Here is a 22331-nt window from a genome sequence, read left to right on the forward strand (position 1 = left end):
AGTATGAACATGTTGGCTTATGCGGAACTGACTTTGAATTCTATGAATAATGTTTGTGTCCGAATCTTTAAAATAAAAAACATACAATGTGATTGAAATTCGATAAATACTTTACAAGAATAATACAAGGATTAAAAAAGAATAAAAAGTGAGGAAAAAAGAGAGTATATTTTGATGTCCCTCACATCATTTTTTTTTAAAAGCTAAGTATTTGTCGAAGAGTTCGGTTTAATCATGCGTGTGTCTGTTGAAATAAGTATCTGATACTGTAGAAAAGACAGAATTTGTTTTGATTAGGGTGAGAGTGAAAAGAAAAAGATAGGAAGGAAAATATAATAGAAATTTAAATTGTTTGAATATCGGAAAAGTGAATAATTTTAAGTAGAGAGTAATATGAAAGTTTATAAATAATTTAATTATTGTGATAAAATAAAAAATTAATATAAAGTTTTGAAAAATATAAATTATAATTAAAATAAATTTTAAATAAAAAAATTAATTATTAAAATCATAGTTAAAAAAATAAACTAAAATATTTTTATAAATATCAAGATATATTAATAATATAATTATTAAAATAAAGTATAATTGATTATCTAAACTTTCATCACAAAATCTTCAAAGCATTAACAAAGAAAGTTTAGTGGTCAATGTTTTGTATTGAGTTATCTGTTTTACAATTTTTTCCATTTCTCTTCTCTTAACCTCTTCAGAAAGAAACAGTAAATCATTAAACTAAAATTAAAAGAAGAAAATGTAAATTTTGGTTCGATTAAATATTGAGTTGTTAGAAAACTATGATAATCTATCAAAATCATCTTATGTTTCCAGTTTAGACACTCTTCTTCTTCTTTATGTGTCTCTGTATTAGATACTAAAACTAAGACTAGGTGAAGTATGTAATTTAAAAAATATTTATTAAATTTTGACAATTTTAATAATACTGTTTTAATATAATTTAAAAAAAATATATAGATTAATTTTTTTTAAAATTTAAACTTATTATATTTTTTTATTGTGATTATAAAAATAAAAAATAATTTTTTTAAATAATAAAAAAATATTTGACTGTTTAAAAAAATTTAAAATATATTTATTTATATTTTTTTTATCAATTTATATAATTTATAATTATATAATATACCGCGTATATTTATTTTAACATATTAAATATTATATATATTTTTGTATGTAGTATGTATCTAGTAGATAGTAAAAAAAAAGTGAGTGAGGGAGTGGGTTTAAAGGAAGGAGAAGAAGACACGTGTCGAAGAGAGATGGGTGGTTGCGTTGTAGAGACTAATAACTCTGTTCCACCAGTCACCTCAGTCTGACACACAACCTACGCTTTTTTCACCACATTCACGTTAGCCACGTCACCCTCTCTCTGCAACTTGCTCCTCTCCCCAACCGTACATGGACGCGTGGCACTCACCCGCTCAACGCAGAAAAGGAAAAGTGCAAGTTGGCCTCTCTGCTGGGTCCCACCGCCGGATCTCAATATCTCATCTGCTGCCGTGTTGTCCGGAGATTCCTTGGGTTTCTGTCTGTCCCCAACCATTCTCCACCCTCCGATCCCAATCATCCTCTTCTAACGTACGCTCCACGATTCCCTACCTCACACAACTTGCTCCTACCAATTTTCTTTTTCATTCAATCTATACACACGTTTATGTGATCCTAGCTAATTTGCGAGGACAAAAATGTAAATACAACTCCTTTCACACACTATTATATTTGGATTTTAACCATGTTCTATACTAGTACATGTCCCTTTAAACAATTACTTCAACATATTATATATTTCACTCAAATACCCTTCAACACAATTATATATACTTTCTGCTCCTTATAATCATTCAAAATAACAGTAATAGAACCATGATCAGAAAAAAATAATCGAATATATACCAAGCAAGCAATGTAAGATAGATGATTGATTAAATTCATAGCAATTGGTTAAAAAAATCACTAATACTCTGTCTCGTACGAGAATGAATGAATAAAATAAGAGACAAGTTTATGAAGAATAAAGTCATTTTAAAAATTGTTTGATTGAGAGGAATAAAAAGATTTGGGTAAGAGAATATATAATAGAAAAAAAAAAGATGTTGATTATGAAGTGATTGTTTGAATGAAAATTTAATAAATGAAAATATTTGTGTTGTTGATACACATTAAACAAACATTAGTAAAAAACAATTAAAAAAATTTAGTTTTCATTTCTCTATAAGTTTCATATATTTTTAATCTCTCAAAGTTTTTGTTATTCCAAATGATTACATACGTATGACAATACAGATGCGAAATTGCGAAATATGTGAATTTCATGGAAGAATAACGCAAATTAAAACTGAAATATTTTATAGGAATATTTTTCTTTCATGAAAAATCGTGATCTCTTGGACCATTTTGAACTACTTGAATTGCATGCAATTTTCAAGTTTCAAGACATTGGATGCTAGCAAAAAGTTTGAGTTCATGGTAGCGTTTGAGTTTAGGAAAACCTGTATTTGTTCCGATGTTTGATTTTTTTTGTTCCATTCTTGGAAATATTACAATGTATATAAAAATATTAAGGTTTACTACATATACACTACACGTGTTCGTGGCAAAGTTCCGAGTTTGTTTTTATCAAAACATTGGAATTTTATAAAGACGTGTTTGGATAGGTTTGTGTGCCAAACATACTTCTAAAGATTTTTTAAAAATAGAGTGTACTTTTTCAAGAGATGAAATGGTGGTTATGGAACATACTCCGATTAGTTTTATTTAAAAATATATACTTCTATAAAACCATGATTGAATAGGCTCGAGAAACAAACACTAACTGAACAGAAGTAAAAAATCACTTTTTGGTAGACAAAAGCATAGTTTATTAAGTAGAAGGCAAACACGGCCTTAGATTAGATCTCGGGAGGGAAAGAATGAGAGAGAGAACAAATGGTGCAGAGGTGATTGAAACGAGTGAAAGGAAAAGCCAAAGGAAATTGTTGAAAAAAATTGTCGTGTCCGAGAGTGTCTGAGAGCATAGGGTTTTGAAGTTGGAAGGTTGTTGTAGAAACGTACTTGAAGAAAAACAAAGACGCAAGAACATGCATTGGCAAAGAAAGGTGTCATAACCGATGAAAGTGTGTGATGATTCAGCATTCAATTGAACTAGTTGGTATAGTGTACAGAAAAAGAAAACCCTATCGATTTGTTCTTATTTGTTCACTTAGACACAAAATTAACTTCAATTAACTGGTGGGACATCATTACCTATTCAGAGTAATCATCAAATTATGTGTCACAAGAAAGAAAATAAAACATGTTTTTTTAATTAAAAAGACGAATGCAAAACTATAAATGAAAAAAGGTTCATAAATATATTTTATTGAAAAGGATGGCAACATGAATGACAGGAGCACATGTATTGATCATTCCTTGTTCACTGTCTGTCCATGTAGGCTCCATGTTCAAGCTCGTTCAGTCAGTTTATTCGTATATATGTTTTAACTTCAAATTCAAAAACTGAAAAAATAATTATTTAAAACAAAAATTAGAAAACTATAAAAATACCCATTTGATAAATTGATTTTATGACATTTAACACTATAAAAATATGAGTTAAGAAACTATAAAATAGTATTAAAGGATTAGGAAGTGTTGAAAAAATAGAATGAGACAGAGATATGTGTTAGATTATAGATGACATAAAATCTGGGATTGATTCAGTCATGTGAATAGATAAAATAAAATAAAATATAAATTTTTGTTTTATCTTTAGAGGAGAAGAGAAAATGAGTGAGAGAGTGAGTGCTAGCTGGGTGTTGTTTGGGTATGGACGTTATCTTGTATCGTAGTATTCATTCTAACCAATAGGTGTCACCTTCTCATTCCATCACGTGTAGTTCGTTTCCTTCACTCTTGCCATAATAGCGACACGTGTGCATCGAAAATTGTAACAATCTTTCTCCATCACTTCTTCTTCTCTTCCACCTCTCAACAAACACAACCCAACAACACAGTTGCCTCTTACGCGCCACCTCACCACTCTTTCACACTGCCACGTGTTCCTTCAGACTCTCCCTCCCCTCCCCACGTGTCGTTTCCTTATCCCTTAACCCCATTCTCGTCATTTCACAGTTTTCATTCTTCTTTCTTTTCACTTTATCTCGTTAATTCTCTTATTTCTCCCATCTCTCTCTCTCTCTACCCTTCTCGCAACACACTGAAATGTAAGAAATGCAATATTTTTTTTTCCAAACAGAAACTTATGAATTGGTCGGTTTCACAATGAATCATCTTGCGTTACCCACATAGTACCACCTCAAATTTCACCTTCTTTCCTGGTTTTAGCTTCTCTCTGTTTCTCTCAGTGTCTCTTACTTTCTTTCAATGCCACAAGCACGAGACCGAGACAACACTCACAGCATCCATCATTACATTTCTTCAACACCCACAACAACAGCACAATCTCCAATGACCAATTTGCCGCGAGATCTGTTGAGAACCTTCATGGGAGTGAACAATCATCACGGCCACCATGTTAATCATCAGAATTTGCCTGTGCCGGTGGTGAAGTTAGAGGAAGAAGAGGACTTGGAGCTAAGTCTCGGGCTTTCGATGAACGGTCGATTTGGGGTGGACCCCACTGCCAAGAAGATAAAGAGAACTACGTCGATTCCTGAGTTCGTGAGAGACGAGGAGATGGGGTACGCTGTGGTGGGGTGCACGGGGACTCTGGTGAGGACGTGCTCGCTGCCGACGGAGACGGAGGAGGAGTGGCGGAAGAGGAAGGAGTTGCAGACGCTGCGCCGCATGGAGGCTCGGAGGAAGCGCTCCGAGAAGCAGAGGAATTTGAAGGCTCTCAGAGAACAACAACAGCAACAGAGGGTTGGGTCTGAAGGGAATAATCCTGTGGATCAAGGTGCAGGGGCTCACCCTGAGGTTGCACCCTTGGGGAGAACCGTGTCGTTGACCACACGCGTTTGTGGACTCGGTTTGAATGGGGACAGTGAGAAAGAGAAGAAGGAGAAGGGTGGAGTAGTGTTGGCGCCTCCATCACCTTCGCAGGGTTCCATTGGTTCTTCGGGGACCTCAGAACTTGAGTCTCAACAAGGTCAAGGTAATAATTATTAATTGCTATTTTTATTTTGCACTTTTTTTCAAGGGGTTATGGTTATTGTTTTTGCATTTGCTTCTTTTCTTTCACTGTTCTGGTTTTGGTCCTTTTTCATTTTTTTTCCTGTTGTTTTTCTTTTTGGGATATTAGTCATCTGGAAAAAAGTGGAAATATTTTTGCTGATTTTTATTTTTTAACTTTTCACCTCTAGTGAGGAAATAAGTTAGGGGAGGGTGAGACCTACTAGGGTCCCCCACTGTCCTAGGTTATGATATCGGGTTTGTCAATTTCTACCAAAAAAGAGAAATTGGGAGAAGTCAGCCTCTGGTTGGGGTTTAACTTTTCAACTCTTAAATGAAAGTTGGAAGGACTGTTTTTTATCAGATGCTAATTTGTTACATAATGTGATGATCAAGACGAGTGAGTTTTTATGCAGATGTCAGATCATGTCTGTGCCAGAAAAAAAGAATCTAAGTTTTGTCTTAATTCACTTTTGTATTTGTTAGGTAATTTTTGTAACAACCCAACTATTGTTGTTTAAGCTGAATCTGGCCTCTAATTTGAACTGATAATCTTGGATTGGTAATTGTTTTCATTCTTAGCCTCATCGGAAGTGGCTAGTATACCAGTATACCGTGGTCCTCTGTGCATGCATACCTTGGGGTGACACTTGTTATGTTGAGAAAGACCCCAAAACATGGACCTACTATTCCAAAAAAAGATAAACATAACGCCAGAGGTTAACATGCATGTACATAAAGAGGCAGTCATTATTTTTCTTTTCCCGAAAGAGGCAGTTATTCCACTTCGATAAATTTCAATTTTCTTTACTCTGCCTTGATAAATGCCAGTGGGAGTAGTAGTGGTGCAGCAAAATATCTACCTTTTATAATCATCAAATACCAATCCTGGAGGCATGATGGCTGCAGACAATGAATCCAGGTGCTTAGAAAGTGGGAGAACATGAATGTTGAAAACTTAATTGTTATTTTTCCTGTAATGCTCATTAATTTAGAGCAAATACCATTACCCTTTACTTCCATTGTGGCTACTCTGTAGTGTATACATGTAAGCTTTAAGAAATGGTTGTGTACAATCACTGTTGCCGAGTTCTTTAGATTTTCTGCCACTGTTTGGTAGCGCTACACAATAATATCTTCTAAGTGCCTCCTGTGAAGAATTCAGAAAGGTTTGTTCCAACAGATCTATATATTGAATTTGGCATTCTACTGAAAATTTTACTGTATATAAGGTTTGATAAGTAAGCTAAATTGTAGCAAAAAATTTAAAAGAATTTGCTTTCATAGTTTAACCTTAACAACAACATTAGAGGGTGCAGTTAATTCTATTTCTATATAATAATATACCTTGTATAAATATGCCAATGATCATGATTTTACATTGTTTTATTTTGAATTCCTTACAAGGATATTACGTGGACAATTGAATGCCTTGAAATCACAGAAGTATTGTAATTCATGAAATGCTTTGATTGAGCATGCTCTATCATGACAAGTTGATCTATAACATTTCTGTGATCTAATTACTAGTCTGTCTGCAAACCCATTTTTGGTATCTTAAATTATTTTGTAACCCATTTTTGGTACACTTCAGGACCAACACCAATGGATGTTAGAAGCCCTACTAGTGCCAACTTGGTGCCAGACAGGGAGCTGAAATCACCAATTGCCACCCAAGCAAGTGTTGCAGAGAACGCAGTAAAGAATGCTGCTGCAGTGGCTATGAGAAGTCAATCTAACAAACATTCACCACCCCAGAACAGAACCAAAGACATTGTGAGGAACCTGTTGGAGGACATGCCCTGTGTCTCCACAAAAGGTGATGGTCCTAATGGAAGAAGAGTGGAAGGTTTTCTTTACCGGTATGGGAAAGGTGAGGAGGTGAGAATAGTGTGTGTTTGCCATGGCAGTTTTCTCACCCCTTCAGAGTTTGTTAAGCATGCTGGTGGCGGTGACGTGGCAAACCCATTGAAGCATATTGTTGTTAGTCCAAGCATTTTGTGATGCCAAGAGAAAGAACCAACCAATCTATGAGTCATTAATTTTTTACTCAATTGATTCCTATGTTCACTCTTGAACTCACCTTGACTTCTAATCTGCATCTTATGTTTAAGTTCAGTTCAGTTCATCCTTTGAAATCATAGATAATATATTATTATTAAAGAATCTGATTTCTTATTCAGGTATTCTTCCCCTTTGTTATTGTCCCTCAGAACGGGAGGTACAATGATTTTGTTAGAGTTTGTTGGCTAGTTTTCATTTTTCTGATATTTATTAGTTTCCTTCCACCTAAATTTCTTCAATTTCTTCTTCTTCTTATTCCCTAGTGGTAAATTCATGTTACAATTTTTTTGGGGTTAAAATTAGTGTCTACACTTTAAACTAACAAAAGCGAGCAAAAAAGAGTTTTCATGTTTTATTGTTTGGATATTTTACAAATGAAATAGTATTAAAAAAAATCTATCTTTAAGAAAGGGAAAGATTGATTATAACTTAATAAAATCTTAAGTTATAATCAATTTTTGTTTTTGTATTATTTTATATTTCATAAAAATATATAATTGATATGTTTAGGGGTCTTAATCTCATTCATGAACGCAGATATATCTCAAACTTGAAGCACAACTAAGAAAATGAGTCTTGATTAAGAATTTATGAATGTTTATTTTGCTCCCATGGAGTGCTTGTTCTTATAAATAATGGTGTTTATTTTGCTCCCATGGAGTGCTTCTTCTTGTAAATAATGGTGATGTAGATGGTGATGTAGATGCTTATAAATGCCTTAAAATGTGTGGTTACCATGCACACTTTGGAGTGTCTCTGACCTACAATCTTCATAATAGGCCACGGTGACCATGCTTGAAAGACATGCCACTGAAGTGATGTATTGTGTACCATATTTTGAAGCTATCTCCTATAAAACTTGAAATTTTAATTTTACTCTTTTTGAAATTTATATTTTAGATTCTCATTATGAATTGTATCATTTATAATACAAAATGTGTATAACCAAATGTACCATCTGGAAATTTTGTTTTCGAATTATACAAAATTTAAATTTTTATGAAGTTTATTAAAAAAAAAATACATTATGAATTGAATATCCATAAATATGTTTTTGGATTAAGAATAGATTTTGAAATATACAATATAAAATATATTAATTTGAAATATGTAATTTGAAGTATATTAATGCATTAAATGTACACTTTAAAATATAATTCTAGATTTAGAAATACAATTTAAGTGCACGTTCTAGAATTATACATTATGGATTTGTATTTTGGAATATAATTTGAAACAAAAATACAACAACTTTTAGCTTTCTAAAAAATACAATTCATAAGTGATTTTTGTTTTCTTCTATATCATTTTGCAACCTACACTATATCATAGAGATAAAATGACATAAATATTTTCATAAATTTTTAAAAAATCTTTCGGAAATTCAAATTTGTAAGTCAAATTTCTTCTTTTAAAACTCATATTCTAGAATATAACTAACATTTTGGATTTTCCTTTTTTAATAGGTTTTCTATTTAAAAATCAACTTCGAATTCTCTTTTCTTAAAAGTAAAATATACAAAAATATTCTAGATTGCTTATTCTAAAAAGGTCTTTTCAACCCAATTTTGGGAACCAAGCTTCTCACTTCTTTATTTCAAATAAAAAATTTAAGGATATTTTAGGCATTTGATAATCTCTTAAAAGAGCAAAATTGGAATTTCAAATTTTATGGGTGCAGCTAGAAAATATGAATGCATTGTCCAGGGAACTTTGTGGCTCCTTCCTTCTTAAAGCTCTTTACTTCCTCCACCTCCATATATTTTGTGTTGCACCTCTAAAGTATGAAAATTTCAAAAGTTATTTTTAGTTTTCAGAAATCATCTTTGACTTTCAGAGTAATTTTTACTTTCAAACTACAGAAGTTATTTTTTACTTTTGAATACACATTTAGAAGTCATTTAGATTGTACAATTAAAAGCTTTCTTTTAAAGAAAAAAATAGTTTTCAAATTGTATAGGAGATTTTTTTTAAGAAAAAAATTACTTGTATAATATGTAAACAAAAAAAATAACTTCCAGTGTATAATCCAAAAGTTCTTCCAAATTATATGATTTGAAACATTTTTAAATTTTAAATTGCATAATAAAAAAAAAATTACATATTTATAAGATAGGGAACGAAAATATGGAGATAAAGGAAGAAAAAGCCCATTTGATGTGTTTGTATATTGGAAAATTGCTGATTGGGTCTAAGAGAAATGCAATTGTTTTCAACACTTTTTTTACTTTGAAATGATAAATTTCACAAATGTATAAGGATCGATTAGATACAACGATGGAAGAATTAGACAACAAAATATGTATCCTAAATTATGCATTGAAGAATCTTATTTTTCACGTGACGTGGTTGAACCGTTTGGTTGAATGTCAAATGGGAGAATAATTTCTTTCAATAATGAAATCCAGTTATGATTTTATTACTTTAATTAATGATAAAGTGTGTCTCAAAATATTATTCTAGAGGTGCATGCGTTTTCTCTTCCTTTTTCATGAGAATGAATTAGTGAATATGACATAATTTGTATGACTGAAGAAACGTGTGATTGGGGAAGGAAAATTTTCAATGTGGCGTGCTTCGTGGTGCTTGGTGGCAGTGTGTGTTGGGTAGTATCTGTCAATGCTATTTGTCTGCGAATAGTATGTTGTAATGTATGCTACAGTTTTAAAGTGTGCACACAAACAAGAATAAGATTTATTTTTCTTCTAATTATGTTTTATATAGATATTTCTTTGGATACATAAGTGGACAACAAACATAATAATATATTAGATGCTTTTTGGGTTCTAATCCTTAAAGTTAGAGTTCTACTCTGACTTCAATAACTTGCTTGATAAAAGCTGACACTAATTATCAGGATGAAATTTTAATTTTGATTCAAGATATCACACTTAAGTTTGTTTTTAGAACTGATAACGAAATTTTTTAAGTTAATTTAAACACACGCTTAATCTCATTTCTTTTGTTCAATAACTTTGAGTTCTGTTTCTGTTGTTGCACTGTTAGACCAAAAATTTGTCTCAATCATTTCTTTATTACATATTATTGAATTAGGAAGCGAGCTTAAGTTGCTAATGAAAGCTCTAACTTGTTTATTGAATCTCAGTTCTGCAATCTCTCAATAACACTTCTGGTAGCTAAGCCAAATTCTGAACAAACTGTGCATGTCTCTGGCTTCTCTACCTTGGTAATATACTCTTGGAGATTCTTACCGAAGTTGAATGGGGATCAATTACATGAATTATTAATATTTTTGTTCCAACTCAAGCATTGTCCAGTGAACCACAAAGAATGTGTGAAGATTTTTCTATGAATTGTGTGTCTAATGTTACTTTTCTCAACACAATATATCAGATTTTCAGATCTTTTTGGTGTAACAAAACGTTTAATCAGTTTGGACTAGTTGATGAGTGGTTTAGACATAATTCTTGTTTAGAAGAGTTTTATACTGATATTATGAGGTTGGCTTATCATTCAATTTGGATCATTTAAATTGAACTTCAAAACTCTGTTGAAAATTAAAACTACTCAGTTTTCATTAAAAGCATTGAAGTGCTGCTGTGAAATCAATAAGCTTGAACATCATTTGTTAATTAGGTTCACTAGGCTCCATCATCACTTGACGCCAAACATAAAAAGAGTTTTGTCTGCTCTAGAAATTCTGTTAAAAAATACAGGGAACTGAACCTCAAATTACAGTAGGAAAAATCTGCTAAACTGCAAAGTATGTAAAATTCTTGAAAATTATTAAATATTAAATTTACCTCTCCACATTAACAATGACTGATGTAGAATTTCGTAAATTACAGTGAACAAAACGCGTTGACAAGGATCAAATTGAAGAGTAAGATTGCAAGAACTTGTTCAAAAACTTATCTACATTGCTCCCTTATCTGCTGTGAATCCACCACAGGAGATTACTGAATGAGTTTCCATCATCAAAACCTGTCAACATTCTTATTTTCTTTAATGCTGTAGTTTTATCATAAATTCCTTGCAAGGCATAGGTGAATCCCTTCCAGCCTTCTACATTTGTTTTGTTCTTCAAAGAAGGCAGTGTCCATTCCACAAGCTCCTTGGCATAAACAGTATCAAAGAACAAGGTCTCAGTGACAGGCAACAAGGGTAGAACTTGGATACTAAGCCTACACTCTCTGCACTCTGCAGGAGCCCACCATAGCTTACTGTCCCTCTTGTTAGCCCACAGAATACCCACTATCCTGTTATCTTTTGCAAATTCTTCTTCATACAAGTTGTCTTCCACTTTTACATGCCACCATGTTTGTGTAGCACGAATTTCCAATGCTAACAGTGTTGATCCAGTATCAACAAGACGGCTATCACCATAAGCTAGACCCATCAATGCTGCTGCATAGTAGGCATTTACAGCTTCACTTGTACTCTCCTGATTCCTTCCATCTTCAAATTCAGTCAGCCCTGAAGCCCAAGAGTGTAACTTGTAAAGGTCAAAACACCTTAGGCGCGGATAATCTGTGTTATATCTTTGGCCCAAGTTCATAAAATCTGTCACAAGTGAATAGGCTTGCGGTTTGTATTGTTTGCCCCAGGCAGGGTCAATCTTTGCAAGAACTGCGATTCCATAAATAAAGTACCCCAAATGAAAATGGTGATCGTTATACACTCCAAACCCAAAATCAGCAGTTGAATCCGTGGAGCCTTGTTTAGTAACAAGTCCACGCCATTTTCTTTCATATAGAAAAGCATTCCCTTTGAAAGTTCCATCCAACCAGGGCTCAATGGTTTCCTTCAAAAAATTTCTAATCTTGGGAATCACTTTAGGATAAGACACTTCTTCTGCGATCAAGGCCAACCTTGCAGCCCTTCCAACAAGCTTCCCATAGAAATAAGATGACTGTGTTGTTATTGCAGAAGAATTTAGCTCCTTCACATCCTTATTAAGCGCTGAGATAATCTCACCAAATGACTCTTTATCGATGCCTTTTTTAGAATGCCATGTGACAGGAATAGGATCCGTTTCCAACACCCATGAATCTCCAACAACACCAACAAGATCACCGTCAACACTTCTATACTTAAAATCGTGCAGAACGGTAACGTTACAATCGTGTGATAGAAGCTTAGCATGAAGAGGGTGAGCTAGCATGAGCAAGTCCCCTGACCTTTTCCTTTGCCATTTATACTCCACACGGAAAGGTTTCTTGAGTGCTGCATCACCCGACACAGGGTAACAAGAACTGAACTTGTCAAGAGTTGCGACATTGTTGGGGTTGGAATCAGGCAAAGCTGCTATACGGATGATGCCAGAAAATGGCTTGGATGAAACCTGAGAAGCAGCATGGTTCAAATAGATTGGGGAGGAGGTGTATATGAGCCATGTCTGAGTGTTGTTAAGCTGAAGGATAAACTTGGTGTTGTCATCATAGGAAGACAAAGAAAGTATGGTGTGCACGGTTGTGATGGAAAGAGAGGTTGGCTTTGTGACAGAAGCAGTTATGAAAGGGCTTCCTCTGACAAGAAAGAACCTGAGGTTGGAAGTGGGAATGTCCAAAGTGACACCAAGGTCACTGTAGGAAGAGATTACACGGTTTTGTGCATTTGAGTATGTCTGAGAGGCAGAGATGGTGAGATCTGGGACAAAAACTTGGTACAACACAGCTGCTGTAAAGAAGAGAAAAGGGTAGGAGGCAGAGAGTGAGGAGTTTGAGGACTGAATGTGGTAGGGATGAAAGTACTCAGGCACTGTGCCATTTGGAATAACAAAGTTTTGGAAGAAAGAGTTTGTGGGGAGTGGAGATGAAAGGAGGTTTGGTGAGAAGTAGGTTGAAGGGTCTGGGAGGACTGTGGATTGAGTTTGAGGGAAGAGAAAAGAAGAAGACATTGTTTGTGAGGAAGAGAAGGGGAATTGTGACATTGCTTCCTGCAATGCTTGTTGTCTCTTATATAAACCAAACTAAGCTTCTTTCACCTCCCAACTTGACTTTAGAATAATGCTTTTTAATCCTTGTGTTTGGTTAAGCAATGGTAAAACCACATTTATCTTCTCACACTTCAAAGCTATGTAATTAAGTATTGAGTAGGTAAATTATACATTTATAATTTAAGCTTAAATAGTTTTTTTCTCTCTTATAAAACTGCAGAATTTGTATATGACTGTCAATACAATAATAATTAAGTGATGTGTAATATACACACACATATAAAATTTATTGAACCAAAAGAAAAAAAATGAACATGTTAATTATATTCTGATGCCACTTAATAGAAAAATCTTCAGTCAAAAATATTAAAAATGAAAAGCAGAGTTAATAATTCTATAAAGTGTAAACATTCATTCTATAAATTATAAATAGTTGTGTATTTTTTTCATTTGTTGGTTTGTGTTTGGCAGCGGTTTGGTTGGAAAATAATGGATGATGGATTCCAAGCTTATTCAAATTGAGGAACTTTTTTCTTCGCTTTGTTAAACCTCTTTTTCTCTCTGTAGTTTTCAATGTATTGTTTAATATTCAATGATATATTCTTGTATAAATCATCTTAATATTTATAAACAATATTCGATAAAAAAAATATTTAACATCTTAAGAAAACATAAATGGCTCAATATATTTATTTATCTACTATACCAATTAAAGAAAAGTAGCAGGAAGAACTTGTTAGAGGGTTTAGAAAGACTTATTCTTATCTAACTATTATTTTAAAGTATAACCCATAATATAATTGGTTACTCATAATTAACTATTGATATCAGCTAAAAGTGTCATTGAATTACTTTTTCTTCTTCTAATCATTGTGAACTTTTATCTGATCATCTTATTAAGTTGTTCTTATAAAAAAATTTGTTCATTAGCTAGGGTTAAGTATTTTTTTTTTCTGGAGTTGTAGATTTAATGTTGCTATTTCAGTGTTTATTTTATTTCTAGTGTTTAGAAATTGCAAAAATTATGTATATTTAGATCGACTTGAGGATATATTGAAGGATAAAAAAAAAAACTCAATAATTATATTGAATGTGAGGACTAGAAAAAAAATTCTAGACGAAAATAAAAAAATTCAAGTTAGCAAAAATATATTTAAATGTATTCTTCTTTGAAAATCTATAAACAATTATTTAAGTAAAAATCAAATTAAAATTGTGTAGAGAGAAATAAATAAGTAGTTGTTGTAAGTAAGATGCAGCATGATGTATATGACCGTTGAACTAATATAATGTAAATTATTCCAATAATCTTCAACTCTTCATTAATTGTTAAATTATAATATAATATTATGAATCGGGTTGAGTAGTGTCTTAAAACACTGGTTAAGAAATTAAGAAAAAATCAGAGGGAATGTTGAAAATTTATTTTTTGAAATATTAAATTAAAAGAGATATTCAATTAAAAATGAAAAATAAAAAACGTAGTCCGTACGAAATCAAATATCGATGGTTTACGTTACAACGCTCCCTTATAGAAGACGTAGCAGGTGACCGTTAAACAACAAACAAAAATGTGTTCAACTCACAGACAAAAGTGCTTTTACATATTCTAAAGCAAACTACAAAATAAAAAACCACCGTTGAACTTTCTTTATTATTATTTATCAAACAAAATCCCTGAATTAATTAACTAATTAATTTTTTTGTTAATAAATAGTTTAAAGTAAAACAATTATATTTTTTTTCAAAAGAAACACTTTAAAAAATAATAAACAATGTTTTTTTAATAAATAAACTATTATTTTAAATTTTTTAAAAAATAGTTTTTCTTAAATTCCCTGCAATTGCTTTGAAATATGTTTGATTTTCAGTTTTAGTCAATACTGACGTTTCAATAAAAGCAACAAAGTCTTGCTTTTTCAATAACGTGCTTTGCACTTGCAAAGAGTGTTCTTTTCTTTCTTTAGGTTTTGTTTGGTATATTAGTAAAAGTTAATTTGTTTCAGTAATTCATTGTGTATATTTTTTTCTACAGCATTTCCTTTCTTCAACAACATTTCGGTAAAAAAAAATTACATATAAACAATTGTGTCAATTATTTTTTATTTTAATAGTTTTAAAGCATTTCCACATACTAACGCTTTTACAATTAGAACACTATATACATAGTATATGTCATTATTACGCTGTAAAAATGAATTATTATAACTAATTATAATCCGTTAATACTCGTTTATCTTCAGTAAAAAAAATTACAAGATAATTAATTTATTTCAATATGAAAAAGTTGGTTTTTGTATATAAAAAGAGTATCTATAAAGCTAATGCAGAAAAAAGTTATTGAAAAATAATCACAAGTTATTGAAATATTTTATTTTTTTTTATAAAAAATTTTCATGTTAGGCATCATTATACAACTTGACATCTTACCAAGGCTGACACCTCAAGTAACAACAATCATCTGTCATCACATGAAAAAAATATTATTAAAAAAAAAAAGAAAATAAAAAAATAAAAAAATATGAGGGGGACTAGACCAAAACTCATACGTTAACAAAAACGATACATAGGTAGACTATACTTATCCATAAAGAATTCTAAGAACATACTAGATGGAAGTCTATTATACCAATGAAATGATTCTCTATTAATAAATCATAAATTAACCAACTTATCAACACACGTATTTCTTTCACCAAAAATATTAGTAACTTTAAGCTTGATTGTATCACCAAAAATATTAGTAACTTTAAGCTTGATTGTATCACAGGAATATGTTTTACTTCATTAATTTAACGTAATTGTTGTCTAGTCTTTTAAAAATGTAGAAATTAATCTTTAAAAAAAGTATTAAATTATGAAATTTTGTATAAGCTGTCCAGATCCTGGAATTGACGCATAAGTCAAGCTTGTGAATAATTTGAGCAGCCATGTATGACCCAAAAGCCAAAAATAATAGTTCATGTATAATACCTACAAGAAGCAACTATGCTACAAATATAGGGGCCATGTGTTTGGTGAGTGAGTTAAATAATTTTGTTGTGGTATCTATGCTCCAATGCTATCTTCTCCCATGTGTTCTTTGAATGTATGACATTTTTGTGAACTAAAAAGATTGGCATGTGCAGATTCATCAGATTTGACAATAAATAATATTGCATTATTATGAATCCAGAACTGTGAAGGAGAAAAAAATGATTAAAAAAGAACTTGTTGTTACCTTAGAGTTCACATGAAAAAGAACTATTTTATTTAGGTGAGTGGAGTAGTATATTTTCAATTCACGGAAACTGTGTGCATGATGAAAAACTTTCATTAGAAATACAGAGTTGAATGTTGCAGACCAATTATTGAGAAGAAAGTTAGAAAAGTTTGAGAATATTGTATCCGTGATATTATGATTGATGCATATGGAAAGTTTTTTGGTCATAGTCACGCTGTAACATCCCAATATTAGATTTAATAACTATTTTAATTATTAGAGAAGGTTTAGTTAGTAATTAACAATAGGCTTAACTTAAAACAAATGGATTTTGGGAGTTTATTTCTGCACGTCTATATTTTTCTTCCGCACCTTCACAATTTTTTAAATTTCAAAACTAGCCTTGATCTTTTATTTGAAAAAGGGTATCTGCATTTTTTTGAATTATGGATTTGTGAATCTAGAATGCATTTTTTGCATTACAGATTCTGAAATCCAGAAACATATTACGGATCCACAAATTTGGAAGATTATTGGACTCACCAATCCGAAAGATTTATAGATGCACCAAGGTGGGAGTTTTGCAGATTCATTATTTTGGAAGATAAAAAACAAAGTAGAAATTCCCTATTCCGTAAATCAAGCGGAATGCATTGTCTGAAATCACAACATATGTACTGCAGAAACGAGAATTCACAATAAAAACAAAACTATAGATCCTTAAACCAAACAAAAAAATTACTTACCTTCTTCTTCGAATAGATAATTGTCAAGAGAAACCACCAAACCACCACTAAGTCGTTAGAGACACTACTGGTCACCACCAAGAAAAACGTCTTCCTATGCCAAGAAATAGAGTAGTGCCGTCGTTGAGAGAGCAATGCAGTCCGTGTGTGTAGCCTATGTGCAAAGGAAGAAGAAAGAGTAGGGGGTGAGTGTTGTTGCATTTTAGGATTTTTAAAAATATTAGGGATATATTTATTTTTGCATAACAATGGGGGAGTGCAAGAAGAAAAAAACGTAGGAGTGCAGAGTGCAAGAAGAAAAACGTAGGAGTACAGGAAGAAACTGCCATGGTGTTTTAGAGAATGGGCCATTAGGGTCCAATAAGAGATTAAGATCTATAAACCTAATCCAATAGTTTGGGAAAATTCTTCCTGCACCATATCAGTTTTAAACTGCACCATATCAATTTTAAACTGTACCATTTTTTTCTAAAGTAACAAAATATTCTTATAAAATAACGAAAATGACCTTAAAGGAAGGAAAGTAAATAAAAAATATACTTTCATAATTTTTTTTCAAAATATATTATCAGATCTAGATTTCCACAACATATTTCTGAATTTCATTAATTTTTTCCAAAAATATTTTTCTAGTGTTTTGATTTTTTTTTTTGGAATGTACTTTTTATATTTCAATATTTTTTTTTCAAATAAATTTTTAATTTTTGAATTGTATTCCAGATTTTTAAAATCCAGTGGAGGAAAAATTTGTCAATATTTGCTTATCTCATATTGATTCAGAGTCTAAAATACGGATACTATGATATGATTTTTTTCCCTCTCTTTTGTGCATCATTAATTTATATTTGAAATGAAAGTTTGATGGTAGAACTTAAATTTAGATTGAGAGTGATCTGTTTAGCATGGAAAATTCGAAACTTATTCTAATATTTGTGTCCTAATAAGTTATGGTATGTTTTACTTTTTATATTTTAAATTAGTTTTTAATTTATAAATTTTTTTCTTATCGTACAACTACTTAGTAAAAATTTCTAAGCAGGCCTATTATTTTATGCTTCTTAACTTTCATATTCCCAAGAAGATAATGGAGATAATTACAAAACCTTTATTGCAGCTTCAAATCTTCAAACTAAGATTTTTTTTTTGTCTTTTTATGGCACTACGATTTTTTGTACTGTGTATTTAGAAATTAAGTAAAAATTAATAATAATATACGTAAGTAAATAATGACACAAAGAATTGATGACAACTTATCAGAATAGAGCTAATCAATGACATTAATCAAATTTTGGCCATTTTTAAATAACGAGAGATCAGGAAATACATATTATAAATGAGTCAAAATATAAAAATACAAAATTTAGATGCACAAACAAAAATTATTCAATTCGGTAATTTAAAAAAATGTAACTTACACCTAATTAAGAACTTCCTTTATTTAATTTATTCATATTATTTAAAACACACACTTCTTATCCAACATACACATTATACTTTAAACAAAATAGAAATGAAGCATATATTTTAGTAACAATGATTATATTTAGCCAAAAAAAGAAAAACCATTAAGTCCCGTTCACAAATTTTTCTTATAATTTTTTTTGGAAAAGATTGGGAAAAAGTTTACTATTTCACTCTATCTAAGGTAAAAAAAAAATGAATTCTTTGATTATAAATATTAATATTCTATTTTTCAACTCATAATTAATTATAATACAATTCACTGAATAATTATTTTGGTTTATGTAAACAATAACTATACTAATATTAATGAAAAAAATATTATCTTTTAATATATATATATATAAGTATTTTTAATTTCAACATTTTTATTTAGTGTCCTGTAACATGAATAAACAACCTATTTTATATCATAAAAGTAAGTGTAAATGAAGAAGACTTAAAAAGGAAAGGGAAAGCTTAAATAACAAAAAAGGAAGGATAGAAGATTGAATAAATAATTTTTTTATATCTGGTTAGGAGGGATGTTTGTCAACTCAAACATTTAGTTTAGTCAGATATAGTGGTTTTTAGTTAAGTTGTTCTTCTTGACTAGGTCATCTTCTTTTCTTTGTATACAATAGTTTTTCTCCCCGGTGTTGGAAAATAAGATTACTACTAGGGTCAATTTAGAAAGGCGTGGGATCGCGGTTGAAAGTCTTTTGTGTAGTCTTTGTGTAGTGGAGGAAGAGACTTGTCGCCACTTGTTTTTTGAGTGCAGAATAGCTTGGTCAGTACAGTGTCAATGTTTTGTTTGACTTGATGTAAAGTCAGTGAGTCACAATGAACCACTGTTAAACTTTTTTCAATTTAGGTTAGATTGTAGTAGTTAGTGAGATTTGGAAGCACATGAATAATGAATAATGTCATTTTCAAATGGGGTGTGGTTGACAATTTAGAATTGTTCGCTATGATTCAATTAAAGGTTTGGTCTTGAGTTACCTCCAAGTCACAATCTGCTTTTTTTTCTCTTATTTTGATCATTTGGTTTGTATGAGACTAGTTATGTGATGAATTATTTTGCCACGGTAGCACTAGAGTTGGTTTGCGAGGTTTGTCAGGTTCTGTAGGTTGGACTACCCTGAGTGGTTCATATTTAATTTATTGTTTATCGCTGATAAAAAAAAATAGTGTTTTCCCCATTCTTCTTGTATCTGGTATTGTTTTAAGCTATATTTCCAAATTAATAACAATCTCGCATATTCAATCAATATATGTAATTAACGTACTCTTCCTCTTTATGATGTATGATGAGTAAATGATATTTTTTTCATCATTTCCAAATATCGGTATTAGGTCTGTTTTTACCTTGGCTCATAACCTCACAACTCTCAGCTTCAGACATAAGACGATAAAGTTGATAAGTTTATAACCATTAACTCCAAAGATCGAGACTAATACCATTTAACCACATGATTGGGATCAGTCCATGACCTCACACATCCTATTGATGATTATTCTCATGGTGTGTTGTGTGTTTTCAGTGTGTCTAGTAATATTTGTTTTAATTACAAAATTTATAATATGTTTTTTACAAAAACACAAGATATTTTATGAAGATATCACGTCCAAGGATGCCAAGACATTAAAGAGCATATCATGGCTACCAATCCCATCTTCGACTTACATATTTCACCGATGAGTTTACGCTTTTCTACTATTTCAATCTTCTTCAAATCTACAAAGGTTATTGTCTAGACAACATACAAATAAATCAACTTTCACTTTAATAATTTTTTGAAAAATAAAATAAACTTTTTGTAACTCCTCACTTTTTTTTTTATGTTGCTTTAACTATATATTACTACTCACTTTCACAATAGTTTCTTGATTAAGTGATTGTCTAACTCAACATATTTAATATCTTGAAATGATATCGTTTAAGTCAAGAATATTAAGATTTCAATTTTCTCAATATATACTCTACTTACCAGCTTTATGTGTTCTATGTTCTGGAATGAGACATTTTGAGCTTTGCAATTTCTTATAAAATTGATTTTAAATCATTCTCTCTTTAAGTTTCAAGTGTATGGAGATTTTTTCTCTTCAAAATATAAGTTAATTATGTAGGCATCTTCTAATCATCATGGCATTCTATGATGATTAAATTAATTGAATATAATTACGTATCATATCTTAAATAAACCTGTGTAACTTCCCACTTTTTGTTTATGTTGTTTTAACTATGTCTCTTCCCAAATTACATTATGTAGGGATCTTCTAATAATAAGATTCTATCATTATTAAATTAATTGCATATAATTGCGTATAATAACGTACAGTAATTACATACAATAATTACATATAATTTAATAATTATTATTTTTTTAATATGTTTGAAGTTTTAAAAATATATTATTATGTAATAACAGTTAGTTAATAATTTTTTGAAAAATATAATAAACTTTTGTAACTAAAATGTAATAAAAAAACAAAACTGTGTCTAGTAATATTTGTTTTAACTACAAAATTTATTATATATATTTTACAAAAACAAAAGATATTTTATGAAGATATCACGTCCAGGATGCCAAGACATTAAAGAGCATATCATGGCTACCAGTCCCATCTTCGACTTACATATTTTACCGATGAGTTTACGCTTTTCTACTATTTCAATCTTCTTCAAATCTACAAAGGTTCTTGTCTAGACAACATACAAATAAATCAACTTTCACTTTAATAATTTTTTGAAAAATAAAATAAACTTTTTGTAACTCCTCACTCTTTTTTTTTTTGTTTATGTTGCTTTAACTATATATTACTACTCACTTTCACAATAGTTTCTTGATTAAGTGATTGTCTAACTCAACCTATTTAATATTTTGAAATGATATCGTTTAAGTCAAGAATATTAAGATTTCAATTTTCTCAATATATACTCTACTTACCAGCTTTATGTGTTCTATGTTTTAGAATGAGACATTTTGAGCTTTGCAATTTCTTATAAAATTGATTTTAAATCATTCTCTCTTTAAGTTTCAAGTGTATGGAGATTTTTTCTCTTCAAAATATAAGTTAATTATGCAGGCATCTTCTAATCATCATGGCATTCTATGATGATTAAATTAATTGAATATAATTACGTACAATATCTTAAATAAACCTTTGTAACTTTCCACTTTTTGTTTATGTTGTTTTAACTATGTCTCTCCCCAAATTACATTATGTAGGGATCTTCTAATAATAAGATTCTATCATATTATTAAATTAATTGCATATAATTGTGTATAATAACGTACAGTAATTACATACAATAATTACATATAATTTAATAATTATTATTTTCTTAATATGTTTGAAGAACTGAGTGTTTTAAAAATATATTATTATGTAATAACAGTTAGTTAATAATTTTTTGAAAAATATAATAAACTTTTGTAACTAAAATGTAATAAAAAAACAAAACTGTGTCTAGTAATATTTGTTTTAAGTACAAAATTTATTATATATTTTTTACAAAAACAAAAAATATTTTATGAAGATATCACTTTCAAGGATGCCAAGACATTAAAGAACATATCGTGGGCTAGGTAGCAGTCCTACCTTCGACATATTCTCAATGATGAGTTTACGCTTTTCTGCTATTTCGATCTCCTTCAAATCTACAAAGGTTCTCACCTAGACAACATACTAATAAATCAACTTTCACTTTAATAATTTTTTGAAAAATAAAATAAACTTTTGTAACTTCTCACTTTTATGGTATATGTTGCTTTAACTATGTATTATTCACAATAGTTTCTTGACCCAACCATTACTTTATTGATTGTCTATCTCAACATATTTAATA

At 30.6% G+C, this 22331-nt stretch overlaps 2 protein-coding genes across 2 annotated transcripts; one reads left to right on the forward strand and one right to left on the reverse strand.

Annotated features, from left to right (window-relative positions):
* The first annotated feature begins 4000 nt into the window (after nt 1–4000).
* Nucleotides 4001–7309, forward strand: LOC137824062 (ninja-family protein AFP3). Its single transcript, XM_068629494.1, has 2 exons — nt 4001–5110; nt 6722–7309. Exons 1-2 carry the CDS (start codon nt 4381–4383, stop codon nt 7129–7131), a joined length of 1140 nt encoding a protein of 379 aa, XP_068485595.1. The 5' UTR covers nt 4001–4380; the 3' UTR covers nt 7132–7309.
* Nucleotides 7310–10916: 3607 nt separating this feature from the next.
* Nucleotides 10917–13177, reverse strand: LOC137824148 (glucan endo-1,3-beta-D-glucosidase-like). Its single transcript, XM_068629614.1, has one exon. It carries the CDS (start codon nt 13082–13084, stop codon nt 11081–11083), a length of 2004 nt encoding a protein of 667 aa, XP_068485715.1. The 5' UTR covers nt 13085–13177; the 3' UTR covers nt 10917–11080.
* Nucleotides 13178–22331: the final 9154 nt, after the last annotated feature.

This window comes from Phaseolus vulgaris, chromosome 8 (assembly GCF_000499845.2).
Source record: "Phaseolus vulgaris cultivar G19833 chromosome 8, P. vulgaris v2.0, whole genome shotgun sequence".
Lineage (NCBI taxonomy): Eukaryota > Viridiplantae > Streptophyta > Magnoliopsida > Fabales > Fabaceae > Phaseolus > Phaseolus vulgaris.